The sequence below is a fragment of the Rhinoderma darwinii genome, chromosome 2, assembly GCF_050947455.1.
Source record: "Rhinoderma darwinii isolate aRhiDar2 chromosome 2, aRhiDar2.hap1, whole genome shotgun sequence".
NCBI classification, from domain to species: Eukaryota; Metazoa; Chordata; class Amphibia; order Anura; family Rhinodermatidae; genus Rhinoderma; species Rhinoderma darwinii.
In genome coordinates, this window is record NC_134688.1 from 218,528,346 (window position 1) to 218,545,206 (window position 16,861).

At 40.0% G+C, this 16,861-nt stretch overlaps 1 protein-coding gene across 1 annotated transcript in view; it reads left to right on the plus strand.

Moving 5' to 3' along the window:
* Positions 1-16,861, plus strand: part of ZZEF1 (zinc finger ZZ-type and EF-hand domain containing 1) — a 168,754-nt gene that overhangs the window by 28,334 nt on the left and 123,559 nt on the right. The window contains exons 10-13 of the mRNA XM_075852854.1: positions 1,720-1,811; positions 10,353-10,498; positions 14,606-14,717; positions 15,409-15,624. Coding sequence (XP_075708969.1) covers positions 1,720-1,811; positions 10,353-10,498; positions 14,606-14,717; positions 15,409-15,624 — 566 coding nt within the window. The remainder of the gene's footprint in view (positions 1-1,719; positions 1,812-10,352; positions 10,499-14,605; positions 14,718-15,408; positions 15,625-16,861) is intronic.

Genomic DNA, 16,861 nt, shown 5'->3' on the forward strand with positions numbered 1-16,861 from the left:
TACCAATAAAAACTACAACCCGTCCCGCAAAAAACAAGACCTCCCTCAGCTTTTTTGACGAAAAAATAAAAAAGTTACGGCTCAGAATAGCGTGTCCCAGAAAATAAATTATTTTATAGAAACTTAATTTTATTGTGCAAACGCTGCAAAACGTAAAAAAAACTATACACATATGGTATCGGCGTAATCGTACCGACCGGCAGAATAAATTAAAACGTAATTTATTGCGCATGGTGAACGCTGTAATAAATAAAGAATTTAAAGCGCCAAAATCGCTGTTTTTTGGTCACCCTAGCTCTAAAAAAGATCCTGAGGGGCCAAAATGATCACTATACCACTAGAAAAATTCCTTGAGGGGTGTAGATTCCAAAATGGGGTCACTTTTGGCGGGTTTCCACTGTTTTGGTCCCTCCGGGGCGTTGCAAACCCGACATGGCACTGAAAACCAATCCAGCAAAATCTGCGCTCCAAAATCCAAAAGGCGCTCCCTCCCTTCTGAGCCCTGCTGTGGGTCCAAACATCAGTTTACGACCACATATGGGGTATTGCCGTAATCGGGAGAAATTGCTTTACAAATTTTGGGGTGCTTTTTCTCCTTTATTCCTTGTAAAAATGAAAAAATTCTATGTTTCCACAGAAAAATAGGTGATTTTCATCTTCACAGACTAATTCCACTAAATTCTGCAAAAAAACTGTGGGGTCAAAATTCTAACTATACCCCTAGAAAAATGCCTTGAGGGGTGTAGTTTCCAAAATGGGGTCACTTTGGGGGGGTTTCGGCTGTTTAGGTACCACAAGACCTCCTCAAACCTGACATAGTGCCTAAAATACATTCCTAAAAAAAGGAGGCCCCGAAATCCACTAGCTGCTCCTTTGCTTCTGCGGCCTGTGTTTCAGTCCATTAGGACACTAGGGCCACATGTTGGATATTTCTAAAATCTGCAGAATCTGGGCAATAAATATTGAGCTGCGTTTCCCTGGTAAAACCTTCTGTGTTACAGATTTTTTTTTATTACAAATGAATTTCGGCAAAAAAAATGAAATTTGTAAATTTCACCTCTACTTTGCCTTAATTCCTGTGAAACGCCTAAAGGGTTAAAATATTTTCTGAATGTGGTTTTGAATACCTTGAGGGGTACAGTTTTCAAAATGGGGGGATTTATGGGGACTTTCTAATATATAAGGCCCTCAAAGCCACTTCAGAACTGAACTGGTCCCTGAAAAAATGGCCTATTGAAATTTTATTGAAAATATGAGAAATTGCTGCTAAAGTTCTAAGCCTCGTAACGTCCTAGAAAAATAAAAGTACGTGAAAAAAAATGATGCAAACATAAAGTAGACATATAGGGGATGTTAACTAGTAACTATTTTGTGTGGTATTACTATCTGTTTCACAAGCAAATACATTTAAATTTAGAAAAATGCTAATTTTTGCTAAAATTTTAAGTTTTTCACAAATAAATATTGAATTTATCGACCAAATGTTTTCACTAACATAAAGTACAATATGTCACGAGAAAACAATCTCAGAATCGCTTGGATAGGTAAAAACATTCCGGAGTTATTACCACATAAAGTGACACATGTCAGATTTGAAAAAATAGGCTGTGTCCACAAGGCCAAAACAGGCTGTGTCCTAAAGGGGTTAATTATAGATATTTGTTTTAGAAGAATGTTAAACTTTTGCACTAACCATGTTTTTTATTTTTGCTACCTAAGGATTTCTTACGGAGACGGGAAAAATGAGGGCTAGCATTATCCTTTCTTCTGAATCCGAATCAGCCTTTCAGATTACACAGATGAGGATTAGGGTAAGCATTTGTTATAGAGAAAATCTAAATGTATACTTTTTTTTTTTTTTTTTTTTTTTTTTTTTTTTAAGCCATTTCTTTTTAAAGAGTCTCTGTCACCACATTATAAGTGGCCTATCTTGTACATAATATGATCGGCGCTGTAATGTAGATTACAACAGTGTTTTTTATTTAGAAAAATGATCATTTTTCACGGCGTTATGACCTATATTAGCTTTATGCTAATGAGTTTCTTAATGAACAACTGGGCGTGTTTTACTTTTTGACCAAGTGGGCGTTGTACAGAGATTTATATGATGCTGACCAATCAGCATCATACACTTCTCTCCATTCATTTCCACAGCACATAATAATCTAGCTAGATCACTATGTGCAGCCACATACACACACATTAACGTTACTCAAGTGTCCTGACAATGAATAGACTTCACTACCAGCCAGGACGTGATGTCTATTCAGAATCCTGACGCTTCGGTAACGATTGTGTGAGATTTACAGCAAGGTAAGCGTAATCTCGCGAGATTACGCTGTAAACTCATTTAAAACGAGATTACGCTCGCTGTGCTGTAAATCTCACAAAAACATTACCGAAGTGTCAGGATATGAATAGACATCATGTCCTGGCTGGAGGTGATGTCTATTCACTGTCCGGACACTTCAGTAACGTTGTCTATGTGGCTGCACATAGTGATCTAGCTAGATTACTGTGTAAAAGAATGGAGAGAAGCGTATGACGCTGATTGGTCAGCGTCATACGCTTCTCTCCACAACGCCCACTTGGTCAAAAAGTAAAACACGGCCAGTTGTCCATTAACCCGTTAGTGACTGCCAATACCCCTTTTCACGGCGGCCACTAATGGGCTTTATTCTGATGCATAAGCCTTTTCACGGCGCTGCATCAGAATAAATAAACAGAGCAGGAAGCCGTTAAATCTTCCTGCTCTCAGCTGCCAGAGGCAGCTGAGGGCTTGGAGCATCCCTGCTCGAACGTGTGAGATTGATATCCGTATAGATCTCAACCGATTAACCCCTCAGATGCGGTGCTCAATAGCGAGCACTGCATCTGAGTGGTTTTGGAGAGAGGGAGCTCCCTCTTATCCCACTGACACCCGGTGATAAGATCACTGAGTGTCTGTGTCTCCGATTGCAGCCGGGGGCTTAATAAAGGCCCCCAGGTCTGCCTGTAGTAAATGCCTGCTAGATCATGCCGGAGGCATGTCCTAGCAGATGCCTAGCAGATGCCTGTCTGTTTTAAACGGACAGGCAGTAATACACTGCAATACAGAAGTATTGCAGTGTATTATAAAAGCGTTCGGAGAATCGCATATTAAAGTCCCCTAGTGGGACTAGTAAAAAAGTTTAATAAAGTTAATTTAAAAAAAAGCGAAAAAAAAAATTTAAAAACCCACTTTTCCTCTTACAAACTACTTTATTTTGGTTTTTTTTAATAGTAAAGCAAAGTTACACATATTTGTTATCGCCGCATCCGTAACGACCCCGACTATAAAGCTATTACATTATTTAACCCGCACGGTGAAGCTGTAAAAAATACAAAAAATAAAACAATTGAAAAATTGCTGTTTTCTGTTAATCTTGACTTAAAAAAATGTGATAAAAAGTGATCTAAAAGTCGCATCTACTCCAAAATGGTACCAATAAAAACTCCAAGTCGTTCCGCAAAAAAAAAAAGTCCTCATACAACTGCATCAGCAGAACAATAAAGTTATGGCTCTTCAAATATAGAGACACAAAAATAAATAATTTTTAAAACATTTTTTCCCTTTATATTTAAATTAAACTTTTTTTGGTGGTATACACCTGATGTAATTATGAATTGCATCTCTGAGGATACAACTTTATTGAAGGTCCCTGACATCTGATCCGCCTTTATTCAAAAAGGCTAACACGGATACTTTTTTATTTTAGTTAATGAGGCCCATAGCCTGGCATAATCCTTCATAATTTTGTTGTTTTTAAGGGATCGATCTGGTCCTCTCAATTACATCTTCCAAGATATTGGAAAATATCCATGTGTGATATTGATTGGTTATCAGAGATACCCTATAATTCCCAAGTTTTAATTCTTGGTTTATAATTGTATCTGGTGGGATATCGGGCATATTTGGCTAGCTTTAGGGCCCACTTACATGAGCAGGTATTTGTAATAGTGATAGGGGACAAATTGTAGACGTGCATTTACACAATATGTTATAGGCTAAATAATTGCTACATGTGATTTATTTAGTACGGTTGAAAAAATACATATGTCTATCAAGTTCAACCAAGGAATGGGAGAAAGGGAAGGGATAGAGAACGGGAAAGGATAAAGAAAGGGAAGGAACCGTTCAAATGGAAGAAAATTGGTAGCGTACCCGGCTTTTAATAATTTCTCATGTTTTCTATTGCTCAAACTTTACATGTTTACAAGTAGAATACCTATAAAGACATATATAGACACAATAGATCCAGAATATAAATCACCAATAGTACAAATATAGCACTATCCAATATATCAAAAAATATCTTTATTAGAATATATTATAAAAACACACACATAGAGATATATATATATATATATATATATATATATATATATCTCTATCCCCCTAACTGCCTTGTTGATAGCGTGGGCTCAGACGCTAGCTCTCATCCTGGCTGTTTAACCCTTTAGATGCCATTATCAATAGTAACCTCTGCATCTAAGTGGTTAGAACTGTATCGGCACCCCTGCGACGCGATGGTGGGGTGCCACTGGTTGCTATAGCATCCGGAGGTCTATGATTGGCCCCCTGGTCTGCCATCTACGAAAAACTGACAGGCATAATAAACTACAGCACATTATTGCAGTGTATTATACCAGCGATCAGTCCTTTAGAAAAACGAACAAAAGACCTATGCATAATTGATATTGCTGCCTGTAAGGGCCGGTTCACATCAGCGTTCAGGGGTTCAGTTGGAGGTTTCCGTCGTGTGAACCCCCTCAACAGAAAGTCAAACGGAAACTTTCCGTTGATGAATTTGTGGGATACAATCGCTGGTAGATACCAGCTTAGATCTCCTCATTCTCCGCTCACTACTATATGTTGTAATCCTGATTTTACTCCTAGTTTTCAGTGCACTGCATTTCAGATTATGATTCTATTCTATACGATTTTAAAACCTTGACATTTTTTCCGAGCTTTTATTTCCACGCCACTAAACAGTTTATGGTTAAAAATGTTTTTATTAATAGTCTGTGATACCAGAAAGTCAACCACAGAAAAGCTATAATAAGGGCAGCTAATGCAAGACCGGCAGTGTTTTATCCGGTTCAGGACCAGGCTGTTTGGAACCTTCAGAACCAGACACCGTTTAGCCGGCTATAACTTTTTTTCTTTCATACACCATGCAGGTTTAATTTTTATACACCTCCTTTTTTAGATTTTAGAATTTTTAGGCTTATAGTTTGAAAATAGTTAAAAAATGTTATGTTTTTTTTACTTCAAGTTTTTTTTCTGGTAATGCAGTTTTAACCAGTTCAGGACCGGGCTATTTTGAGCCTTCAGGACCAGACACCGTTTAGCCATTTTTAGCACGCGTTAGTTAAATGGCTATAACTTTTTTATTTGTTGGGCTAACAACGTGATTTTTGCGATGTTTTTTCAGTAGACAATGCAGGTTTTTTTTGGTTTTTTTTTTAATCATTTTTATACACATCCTTTTTGCTATTTTAGAATTTTTATTCTTTAAAGTTTGAAGATAATAGTAAAGAAATAAGCTTTTTTTACGTTTCAGCCTTATTTTTTTTTTGCTAATAACATAGTTTTACTCTAAAATAGACCTTTTATTTGTGATCGTCATTGTCTACCGTAAATTTTAATATATTACATGTCTATATTAGGGTAATTGGGTCCGGGCTAGCGTTACGGCAATGATTGGCGGGAGGTGAATGTTTTTTTGGGATGGATATTTTGTGTATTTATTATTTTTTGCACTTTACTTTGCTTATATTTTTTTATTACTATGGTCTGTCCCTCAAAGGTCAAAAAAGAACTTTGGGGAACTTTATATATTTTTTTTCTTTCTTTTACACCATGTTTTTCCCCTGTAACTGGAGCTGCACTGCAGCCCCAGTTACAGGGGAAATCAGCCCTCTCATAGTGACGATTGTCACTAATAGAGCTGTGCTGGGTCTAGTAAGACCCAGCAGCAGTCTGTCACTAACGGCACCCGGCGATCATGTGACCAGTCACATAAACACCAGGCGCAATGGAGACAGCGGCGTGGCCGCTGCCTCTGTTCCTATACACAGCGTTCATTGAGCGCTGTGTACAAGTGATCAGAGAAGACAGAAGCAGCGAAAGCTGCTTCTAGCCTCTCCTCAGGCAGTCACTAACAGCCGGAGACCCGACATTCAGCTGCCCGATCGCGCGGGCAGCAAGTTAAAACCTGCGCCGTAAAAAGTCTATGGCTCGGGTTTTAAGGACCCTGACCGCTGGCCGTAAAAATACAGCCAGCGGTCGGGAACCAGTTAACCTAAGTAGACCTCTTTATTTTTAGGGTAACCCCGTGCTCTGAATTTCCAGTAAAAAGTATCCCATTCCTTTTGGAAGGCAAGATCATGGTAACGGTTTCTCTTTGCTCGTAGATACTGCCCTATGGGGATTCCTTTCTTGAATGTTGGAGGGTGATGGCTATTCCAATGTAGGAAGCTGTTAGTGGCAGTGGGTTTACGGAAGATATTTGTATGGACACTAGGGTCCAAGGAAATTTTTAGATCAATAAAATTGATCTCCGTTTCATGAGTAAACGTCATGTCAATGGTATTGAGAATCAAGAGAAAAAGTCTAGCCTCCATCCCATAAAATTTAAAATATCAATGTAACGACGCCAAAATAAAATGTGACAAGTGTAAAAATGATCCTATGAAAAAATGTGAATATTCTCCCACCAACCTAAAAATAAATTTGCATAAGTGGGTGCACAAACTGTGCCCATGGCAATACCTCTATATTTGACGGTAAATATTGTCATCAATTAAAAGTAATTGTCAAAAATTCCAAAAGTGTAAGCACAAATTTATGTGACTGAAACTGAATTCCCCTAGTGCAAAGAAAATATTGTATGACCTCAAGGCCGAATTTGTGTCGTATATCAGTGTTCAGAGATTCATAGCGAGTATTTTATGTTTAGAGTCTCTCTAACATGAATTTCGCGGATCCTGGTGACAGTGTCCTTAGTATCTCATATATAAGATGGAAGAGAAGTGCAAAAGGAGATAGGATTTCATCAACCTAGGTACTGATTACCTGGGTAAAATTGTCGTTGCCAGTGAGGCAACTGTCCCTTTCTCCTCCTTGCGTCCAAAATCCAAGAATACACCACCTTTCTTCCAGTACTCATACATTGACACCTCGCTGAGCTACGCGGTTTCCGTAACTCCCATAGTAGTGAATGGCGGTTATGGATGCAGCGTGGGAGTGACGCGGATTCCATAACTACTATTCAGTTCTAAGAGAGTTACGGAAACCGCGTAGCCCAGCGAGTTACATTGTTTCCGTAACCCCCGACCATGTAATCGGTAAGTAGCCAGGAGGCAGCGTGAGCACAAAAAGCTAGAACGAGGTTTAGGGGGCCCCGTTCTAGGGAGAGGTGCGGGTCCCTGATGTGGGACGTGCATCTATCTGACATTTGACATATCCTGTGGATATGTCATAAATGACCCTGATGGGAAAACCCCTTTAACTATTTTGTGTGGAATAGTAGACACGTAGGGGGAAGTGAATTACTTTGTCAAAGGTGTCAATCAGGTTGCGTCTTTCCTTTTCAAAGGGGCTTCTGAAAAGTGAGAGGTGGAATCTGGTTGCTATGGGCAACTGCTCTAGTTTTCCTTTTGCTTCAGTTGTGATAAATAGTAAAAACAATCTTCGATTCACTTGAATAAGTAAAAGCATTATAAAGTTATTCTAACATAAAGTGACACGTGTCAGATTTGAAATAAAGGGCTTTGTCAAAGGTTAAAATTGGCTGCGGCGATTAGGGGGTTGAGTGATTATTGTGCACGCTTGCTTGTTAGCGGTCCAATCTGACAGATTGTCTGCTCGTGTAATTGGGCCATTGCACATTAGTTGTGAACCCATTTCTACACAAGGTTTCACAGATCAACATCGTTTACTGTGAGCTCAGGGCTTTGTTTAACTTGGCAAGAAAGATTTGCTTTTCTTTGGAAGGCTTAGTGAAACCTCACCCTCTCCTAATATTGTGCTTCCATTTAAGGTCCGTTTTTATAACCCAAGAAAATACCAAGTCGAATTGTTACCTCTGTTTTCTGCTGTTAGGAATCTCCTACAACGACCGTGTCGTTTAGTTATATGAATCCAATATAACTGAACTGCGATAGTGGCACTATCTTGCTAATGGCGACCGATAGATATAGTTTGCTCCTGTTTTAATATTAAATTCATGCTCATGGTGTAGGATACCGGCTTCGTAAACTCAAACCGGAATTTGCTCAAATTTATTACTGGGTGTAATCAATTTTTTTTTCTTCTTTCAAGACTGAATTAATACAGAGCTTAAAGAGGCTCTGTCACCAGATTTTGCAGCCCCTATCTGCTATTGCAGCAGATAGGCGCTGCAATGTAGATTACAGTAAAGTTTTTATTTTTAAAAAACGAGCATTTTTGGCCAAGTTATGACCATTTTCGTATTTATGTAAATGAGGCTTGCAAAAGTCCAAGTGGGCGTGTTTAAAAGTAAAAGTACAACTGGGCGTGTATTATGTGCGCACATCGGGGCGTGTTTACTACTTTTACTAGCTGGGCGTTCTGACGAGAAGTATCATCCACTTCTCTTCAGAACGCCCAGCTTCTGACAGTGCAGACACAGCCGTGTTCGAGAGATCACGCTGTGACGTCACTCACAGGTCCTGCATCGTGTCAGACGAGCGAGGGCACATCGGCACCAGAGGCTACAGTTGATTCTGCAGCAGCATCGGCATTTGCAGGTAAGTCGATGTAGCTACTTACCTGCAAACGCTGATGCTGCTGCAGAATCAACTGTAGCCTCTGGTGCCGATGTGTCCTCGCTCGTCTGACACGATGCAGGACCTGTGAGTGACGTCACAGCGTGATCTCTCGAACACGGCTGTGTCTGCACTGTCAGAAGCTGGGCGTTCTGAAGAGAAGTGGATGATACTTCTCGTCAGAACGCCCAGCTAGTAAAAGTAGTAAACACGCCCCGATGTGCGCACATAATACACGCCCAGTTGTACTTTTACTTTTAGACACGCCCACTTGGACTTTTGCAAGCTTCATTTGCATAAATACAAAAATGGTCATAACTTGGCCAAAAATGCTCGTTTTTTAAAAATAAAAACGTTACTGTAATCTACATTGCAGCGCCTATCTGCTGCAATAGCAGATAGGGGTTGCAAAATCTGGTGACAGAGCCTCTTTAACGCATCCCCTTGCTTGTGTGGCTCAGTATATATGTGGGAATTATCCAGTAGTCTTTTTCTCATTGGTGGCTTATTTAGAATAATTCTATTCTCCCTGTATATAAAGTCCTTATCACTTGCTGCCTGGTGAGCTTGCACAGGGCCTGTTCTTATACACGGCAACCAATATGAGCACACAGAACAAAGGAGATGGGGGAACGCTTCAAATATTTCTGTAGGTAATGTACTGTATGTTTTCGTTCCCCCTGTATTAAGATTCATTCCTACTGTTATTGAGGAAAAGGAGACTTGTGAGAGCTTATCTCTTAAACATAGTGTGAAGGCAGCCTTAATGAGACTGTCGCCCTATCTCCTAACTAATCTAATAAGCGCTATGATGCTGATAACGGTGTAATTTTTTTATTCAAAAACCTTGATTTGCAAAGATATGAGCATTTTTCAAAATATTCTAATTTGGCTCTACTTGCCAAATGGGAGGTAACTTTTCTTTTCGCTCTGGGCGGTTGTCATTTTCCCCCCAAAATATACCTCTGTCGTATGCCACTGTATAGCTATATTACTGTATAGTTTGTCGGGTGTGCCAGGAGCTTTCCCGACGCATATGCCGAACGCATTCACATAACGAGATGTGAATGTAGCCTTATCCAGACCGTTAACACCGTATTACTTATGGTGATGAACCCCTTCCTGTTGCAGCCACTTTTTTCATTTTTGTTTTTTTTCCTCATTGCCTTCCAAAAGCCATAACTTTTTTCCGGTTTACATAGCCGTTTGAGTTTTTTTGCTGTGTTTTTTTTTTTTTTTTTAACTACTTAAAAAAAAAATTAAAAAAAATTGTCACCGTAATCTTAGACCCATAACATTAGCGTATGGTGTAATGTGTAATATACATCTGTCGCTCTATACCTCGCCCCCCCCCCTCGTGACTATACATATACGTCAAATGTCAGGAAGGGTAGAATTATAAATGTTTACTTGTGATTTGATTGAAATGTTGTTGCAGTTATGTTTTACAATTTGCTCTCAAGGCCATCAAACTGTTTTATTTTTTATTTTATATTCATGTCAAATTTAATGTCTATTGAATTCATGTCTCCTGTCAGGTCCGCAGAGGTTCCATTGGCGCCAAGTGTGGCTTGGTATTCGCTTACACCTCTTCAGAAAAATTCCACGCTGATGAGCATTTCCGAAGATTTGAAAAATTTGATACATGGAAGTTATCAGACTTCAGACATTTTGTGAAAGAGAGGTAATTTCTTTATTAGAGTACAAATTATTTTTACTGTTAAGAATATTTTGATTTGTGTACCCATGGCTTAATGGCATTTCCAGTTTAACCCTTTTGGTCATTTTTGCACATTTGGTAGCCAGGACATTTTTTGCACTTTTGACATGTACAAATAAAATCTAAATTACAAAATAAAAAATCATGCTAAAACCCCATACCGATGGATTTTCTGAAAGTAGACCCCTGGCATGTTGTCAAAATGCCTGTCAGCACTTTATATATACAGGCACCGTCATGTTATAAGTTTAAATATGTGCAGAGTTCATACATACCATTTATGCCAATGTCTGCATGCACATATCTTTGTAAAATCAACAGAATGGAAGAGAAGTCTAGATTTAGGGTAGAGGGATACCCCGTGTAAACACTGCGGGTTTTCTGCAATAGATTTATTTGTGGAAAATCCGCAGCATATTACAGTAGCACTAGAGTGGATGAGACTTGAACAAATCTCACCCATAAGCTGCGGACTCTGCTCCTCTGTTGCTGATTTTCAATTCAATGGGGAGGTAAAATCCCAAACAAATAAGCAAATGTTGCGATTTTTGCAGCAGATAAGCTGTGATTCTGCCGCAAAAATCGCAAACCAGAGTAGAACCAAAACTTTTTTTTGGGCGGGTTTTATTAAAAATAGTAAGGTTAATACTTACCGTTTTTGTAATAGGGACTCAAACCCCCATTCTGAGTGCAGCGCAGCCTCCTGAGATGACGTTTCATCCCATGTGACCGCTGCAGCAGTAACTGGGACTGCAGCGTCATCCCAGGAGGCTGGGCTGTACTCCTAGCAGAGGGACGCTTCACTATGAGATAGGGGTAAGTATTAACTTTTTTTTTTGCCCCAAAAACGGCACTATGACTTGGTGTGTTTTTTCTGGCAGAGTTCTCCGCAACTTCCAGGATGGAAGCGCTGTGTACTTTTACGCAGCTCATCCGCCCTGTGTGCACTTACCCTTTAAGCTAGAAATTTAAATTGAATAAACTTGAAAAATTAGTGCACCCCAAAAACCTGTAAATGTCCTGCAAGCAGACAACTACTTTATTGCCTTGACATGCTGTTGACAGCCATGTCAACCTTTTTAAGTAACTTTGACAAACAGGAATTATTTTAAAAAAAATGCGTTGTAACATACATTTGTGCCTAAAAACTCACATATATAAGCAGAGATTTACACACAAAAACATTTAGATAGAAACGCCCCATTGACTGTTCAGGGACTTATTTACATAGCGGGCGCCAAATATAACGGCACCGATATGTAAGTAAAGGAGGGAGTTAGAAAAATAATTTTACGTGAGACAGGGTTTGTAAAGCCTTTGCTATAACATGCTGCACTTGTTTGGGGAGGTGGAAGGTTCTAACTGTTTTAACAGATTTAATTAAAAAATGTTCTATTTTGCTGCTGTAGAGCTTGTGCAACTGTATATACAGGATCTGTTTGTCCTGCTGATTTTGACAAATTGCCTGTTCCTGTCAGGGCTCACCATCTTCTCTCCCCTTCTCTGTGTTCATTATAGCAACAGGGATGGGGGGAGGAGGTTTGTACACCGCAGATCAGAGTGTGGAGAAGGGAGGGCAGATCACACAGGCGGTCTGTATCCGGGTGAGGAATAGGGAGGAAAGCGCACACAGCAGTCTGTAGGGGGGGGGGGGGATGTTACACTGGCTTTGTAGCATCCCGACCGTGCAGGGGAGGGAAGGGTGAGATTGCACACTCAGCATTAATGTCTGTCAGCACAAAGGAGAAAAGATTCCTCTTGGGCTGTAGGAGGAGAAGTAGTACAGGAATGAAGCTGTGCCGATACATAAGTTACTGAAGACAGCAGCATCCTGAGGTCCCAGAACTCACATCCTATTATTACTGGAAGGGACATGTCCAGATTAGACCTGGTTAAAACTAGGAGCAGGTTGCAAACAGAATATCAGGATGGCTGAAAATGATAGATTGCAGCGTGGAATTTAGTGCAACCTTTTCTCAGCTCAAGGTAACCACTAAGCTATGTAGAAACTATCAATTCTGGGGTCCATAGCCATTAAAAGGAGTCTTAAAGGGACTCTGTCACCACATTAGAAGTGCCCTATCTCCTATATAAGGAGATTGGCGCTGTAATGTAGGGTACAGTAATGCTTTTTATTTAGAAAAACGATCCATTTTAAACCACTTTATGAGCGATTTTTAGCTTTATGCTAATGAGTTTCTTAATGCCCAAGCGGGAGTGTTTTTTACTTTCGACCAAGTGGGTGTTGTACAAAGTGTATGACGCTTACCAATCAGTGACCAGCCAGCATCATGCACTCCTCTCCATTCATTTACACAGCAGCATCGCGTTTTTACTAGAACACGATGTGCAGCCACATACACAGACATTAACCTTAATCAAGTGTCCTGATAATGAATATACATTACCTCCAGCCTGGACGTCATGTGTATTCAGAATCCTGACACTTCTGAATCTTTTCTGTGAGATTCTAGCAAGCCACGCGTAATCTCGCGAGATTACGAGGTAAACGAGATTTCGTTTCTCTTGCTGGAAATCTCACAGAAAAGATTCAGAAGTGTCAGGATTCTGAATACACATGACGTCCAGGCTGGAGGTAATGTATATTCATTATCAGGACACTTGATTAAGGTTAATGTCTGTGTATGTGGCTGCACATCATGTTCTAGTAAAAACGCGATGCTGCAGTGTAAATGAATGGAGAGAAGTGTATGACGCTGATTGGTCACTGATTGGTCAGCGTCATACACTCCTCTGTCCAACGCCCACTTGGTCGAAAGTAAAAACACGCCCACTTGGGCATTAAGAAACTCATTTGCCTAAACCAAAATCGCTAATAAAGTGGTAAAAATCGTTTTTTAAATAAAAAGCAATACTGTCACCTACATTATAGCGCTGATCTCTTTATATAGGAGATAGGGCACTTATAATGTGGTGACAGAGCCTCTTTAAGGTACTTTTACACCGGCCACGAGAGCTTGTTGATCGGCGCTCATTTGCTCCTTTCACAAGGAGCAAGTATGGGGATGAGAACCAATTTTTGGACTGCAGCATGTCAATTACTGCTGCGGAAAGTGGACAGAATTGCTGCGTTTTTCAGAGGAGATGTCACCATCTCCCGTGTGCGTGCGTGCGTGCGTCCGTCCGTCCGTCCGTCTCCTGGTGGGACTAAAAAAACGTCAATCAGTTAAATAAAGTTGGTGGAAAAAAAAAAAATTACAGTGAAAATCAAATAAAACGACTTTCCCCCCCCCCCCAAAAACTGGTTTTATTTAGTAAGTGTCAAAACAAATCACACATATATGTTATCCCCGCGATCGTAAAGACTTGAACAATAAAATGAACACATTAATTAAACCGCCGGATGAACGGCGTCCAAAAAAAAAACGCAAAAAACAACGGCAAAATTCTCTCTTTTCTCCCATTCCCCCCATAAAAAATTAAATAAAAATTAATATACAAGTCCTATGTACCCAAAAATAGTACTAATGAAAACTACACATTGGCCCGCAAAAATCAAGCCCACATACGGCCACATTGACGGAAAAATAAAAACGTTACGGCTCTTGGAATGCGGCGATGCAAAAACAAGTAATTTTTTTCTAAAAGGCTTTTTATTGTGCAAACGTAGGAAAACATATAAAACCTTTACATGTTTGGTATCCTCCGTAATCGTGCCGACCCATAGAATAAAGTCAACATGTTATTTACGCTGCATAGTAAACGGCGTAAATTTATAATGTGAAAATCAATGCTGGAATAGCTGCTTATTTTCAATAAATCTCCTAAAATAAAGTTAATAAAACGTAATAAATATATTATAAGCATCTAAAAATGGCGACATTACAAAATACAACTCGTCCCGCAAAAAACAAGCCCTTATACGGCTAAGTCGACGGAATAAAAAAATGGTTACGACTCTTGGAATGCGACCGTGAAAAAACAAAAAATAATCCTTGGTCATTAACGTGCAAAATGGCCCGGTCATTAAGGGGTTAATGGGGTTCACTTTGTGTTTTTGTTTTTAATGTAGTAGCCTAGTATTCATTTTATTTATTTTTTTCCCCACAGGAGTAGCAAGCCATTCACGGAGCATGGGGAGTCTGACCCTGTTGCCTGGTTTGAACTTGAAGAGGAATGGGATGAAGTGGACATCAGGATGCAGCAATGTAAAATTGCCAAGGTGAATGGGAATACACCTGAATAAATGTTTTAAAAGTAGAGTCCATATTCTATCATAATATTGATATACGTATATCTGTACAGCACTGTTGATGCTATATAAGAAACCGTAAATAAAAGAAAAAAAATTTATAGTTTTTCTTTATACTAAAATTGGTGGTGCTGTAAAATACGTCAACAGATGGCTTGTACAACATACTGTTAGGAGAGCCTTGGCTGTCACTAGGGTCTGAGCTTTTAGCACCCATTTGTTTAATGCTTTTAAAGTGCACCTTTCTCAAGTTCACTTGTTATTGATCATGGTTTGCTCTCTTAAAGGTTCACACAGAGTATTTTGGCGCTGTTTTTGATGTGGAAACTGCGCCAAAATCGCCTCTTGTTGATTTCAAGCTGAGGCTGTTTTTTCCGCGAGCGGTTATTCAGAGGTGACCTGCCCTATCTTTGGGCCTTTCCTTCTCTGACCGCCCGTTGACATAGAAGGGAAAGTGGTTTTCACTGCATTTTTTGCCCGCTGTGATCAATGGCCGTGGCCGAAAAACGCAGCGAGAAACGTGGCAAGCAGCTTGCAGGCAGGATTTTTGAGGCAGATTTTCCGGCCCTCAACAGGGCCTTAGTGTCTTATACTTTCATGGCATGGCTCTTATGAAGTATCTTACATTTCTGCTAATGTTTCATTTCCAACCCCTTTCTAGTATTGGATGGTAAAATTCCTGTGCACTCGAGAAGATACAGCAGAGCGTCTAGGTGTTCAAGGGATTAGCGCTTTTGGTTACCGCAGACCACTGGAAACCAAAATTGATGTGAATGTCGAGTGTCTCAAGTGTAAAGATTTAGCAGCTGACAGTGCATGTGGAATGACGCTGATTCTTAAAACATTGCTGTTTGTTCAGCAGCTGGCACATGATATGGTGAGTTATAGCAACTGATACTTCTATATCCAAATATATCCCTGACATTTGTCATAGTTCTCTCTTAATAATCCGATGACTGACTGTACAGTATGTAAGGTGCATTTTTTTGGGGTGCCAATCTGCAATCTTAGTAGTTATGATATTTCCTTATAAAAGTGTAAACTTTTAAGACTAGTGACTTGTCAGAAGTTTTGATCGGTGGGAGTACGAGCACTGATACCCCCATCGATAGGTAAAATGAAGCGGCAGAAGCCCTCCGATGAGCGCTGTGCCGCATTGTTTCTGATTGGTCTTCCTCAGATCAAAACTACAGACAGGTCACTATGACATGTTAAAAGTTAAGTTACCCTTTTAAATGTAAGTATTTTCATTATAATATCTGATATACAGATATATTGCCTAAAATCTGTTGTAACACAGTCAGTATTCCCCATAGCAAAAATTCAGTCTACAATGTTGTTACTTTTAGTTAGATACTGACCTTGTGAATGTACCAAAGTATGACTTCATACACCTCAAGTCAGTTATTTTCTGTCTACAGAATAAAAGGACTCTAATTTGAAATTATTTTTCTAACTTCCGCTGTTATTTACATGTCGGTGGCATTATATTTGGTGACCGATATGTAAATAAGCCCCTGAACTGTCAATGGGGCGTTTCCATCTAACTAAATGGGCAAGGGGGTGTGATGTCTTTGCCATGACATTGTCCAATCGGCTATAGACCGTGTCAGGGCGGCTTGTGCTGTGTTCTCTGCGGAACCACCAGTCTGTGTGTCCTCGCGAAATGGAACACCGTGCAAGCCGCCCTGACACTGTCTGTAGCTGATTGGACAGGGTCAGAGCAAAGACATCACGCCTCCTTGCCATTTAATTAGAAACGCCCCATTGATAGTTCAGGGGCTTATTTACATATCCGTCGCCATTGACAGTTCAGGGGCTTATTTACGTATCGGGCGCCAAATATAAAGGCACAGATATGTAAATAACGTAGGAAAATAGGAAAAATGTGGTGTGAGACAGTGTTTGTGAAGCCCTGCCTATTACATCCTGCACATGTATGGGCAGGTGAAAGATTCTCTTTAACCTCTTCCCGACCACCCCACGTAGATTAACGGGCTGCAGCACTGGTCCTTGTGCCTGCAGCCCGTTAATCTACGTGTGCTCGTAACAGAGCACACAGGCACTCCCCGCAGCCCGGCATCTCCCAGTACAGGCTGCTACTAGCAGCCTTC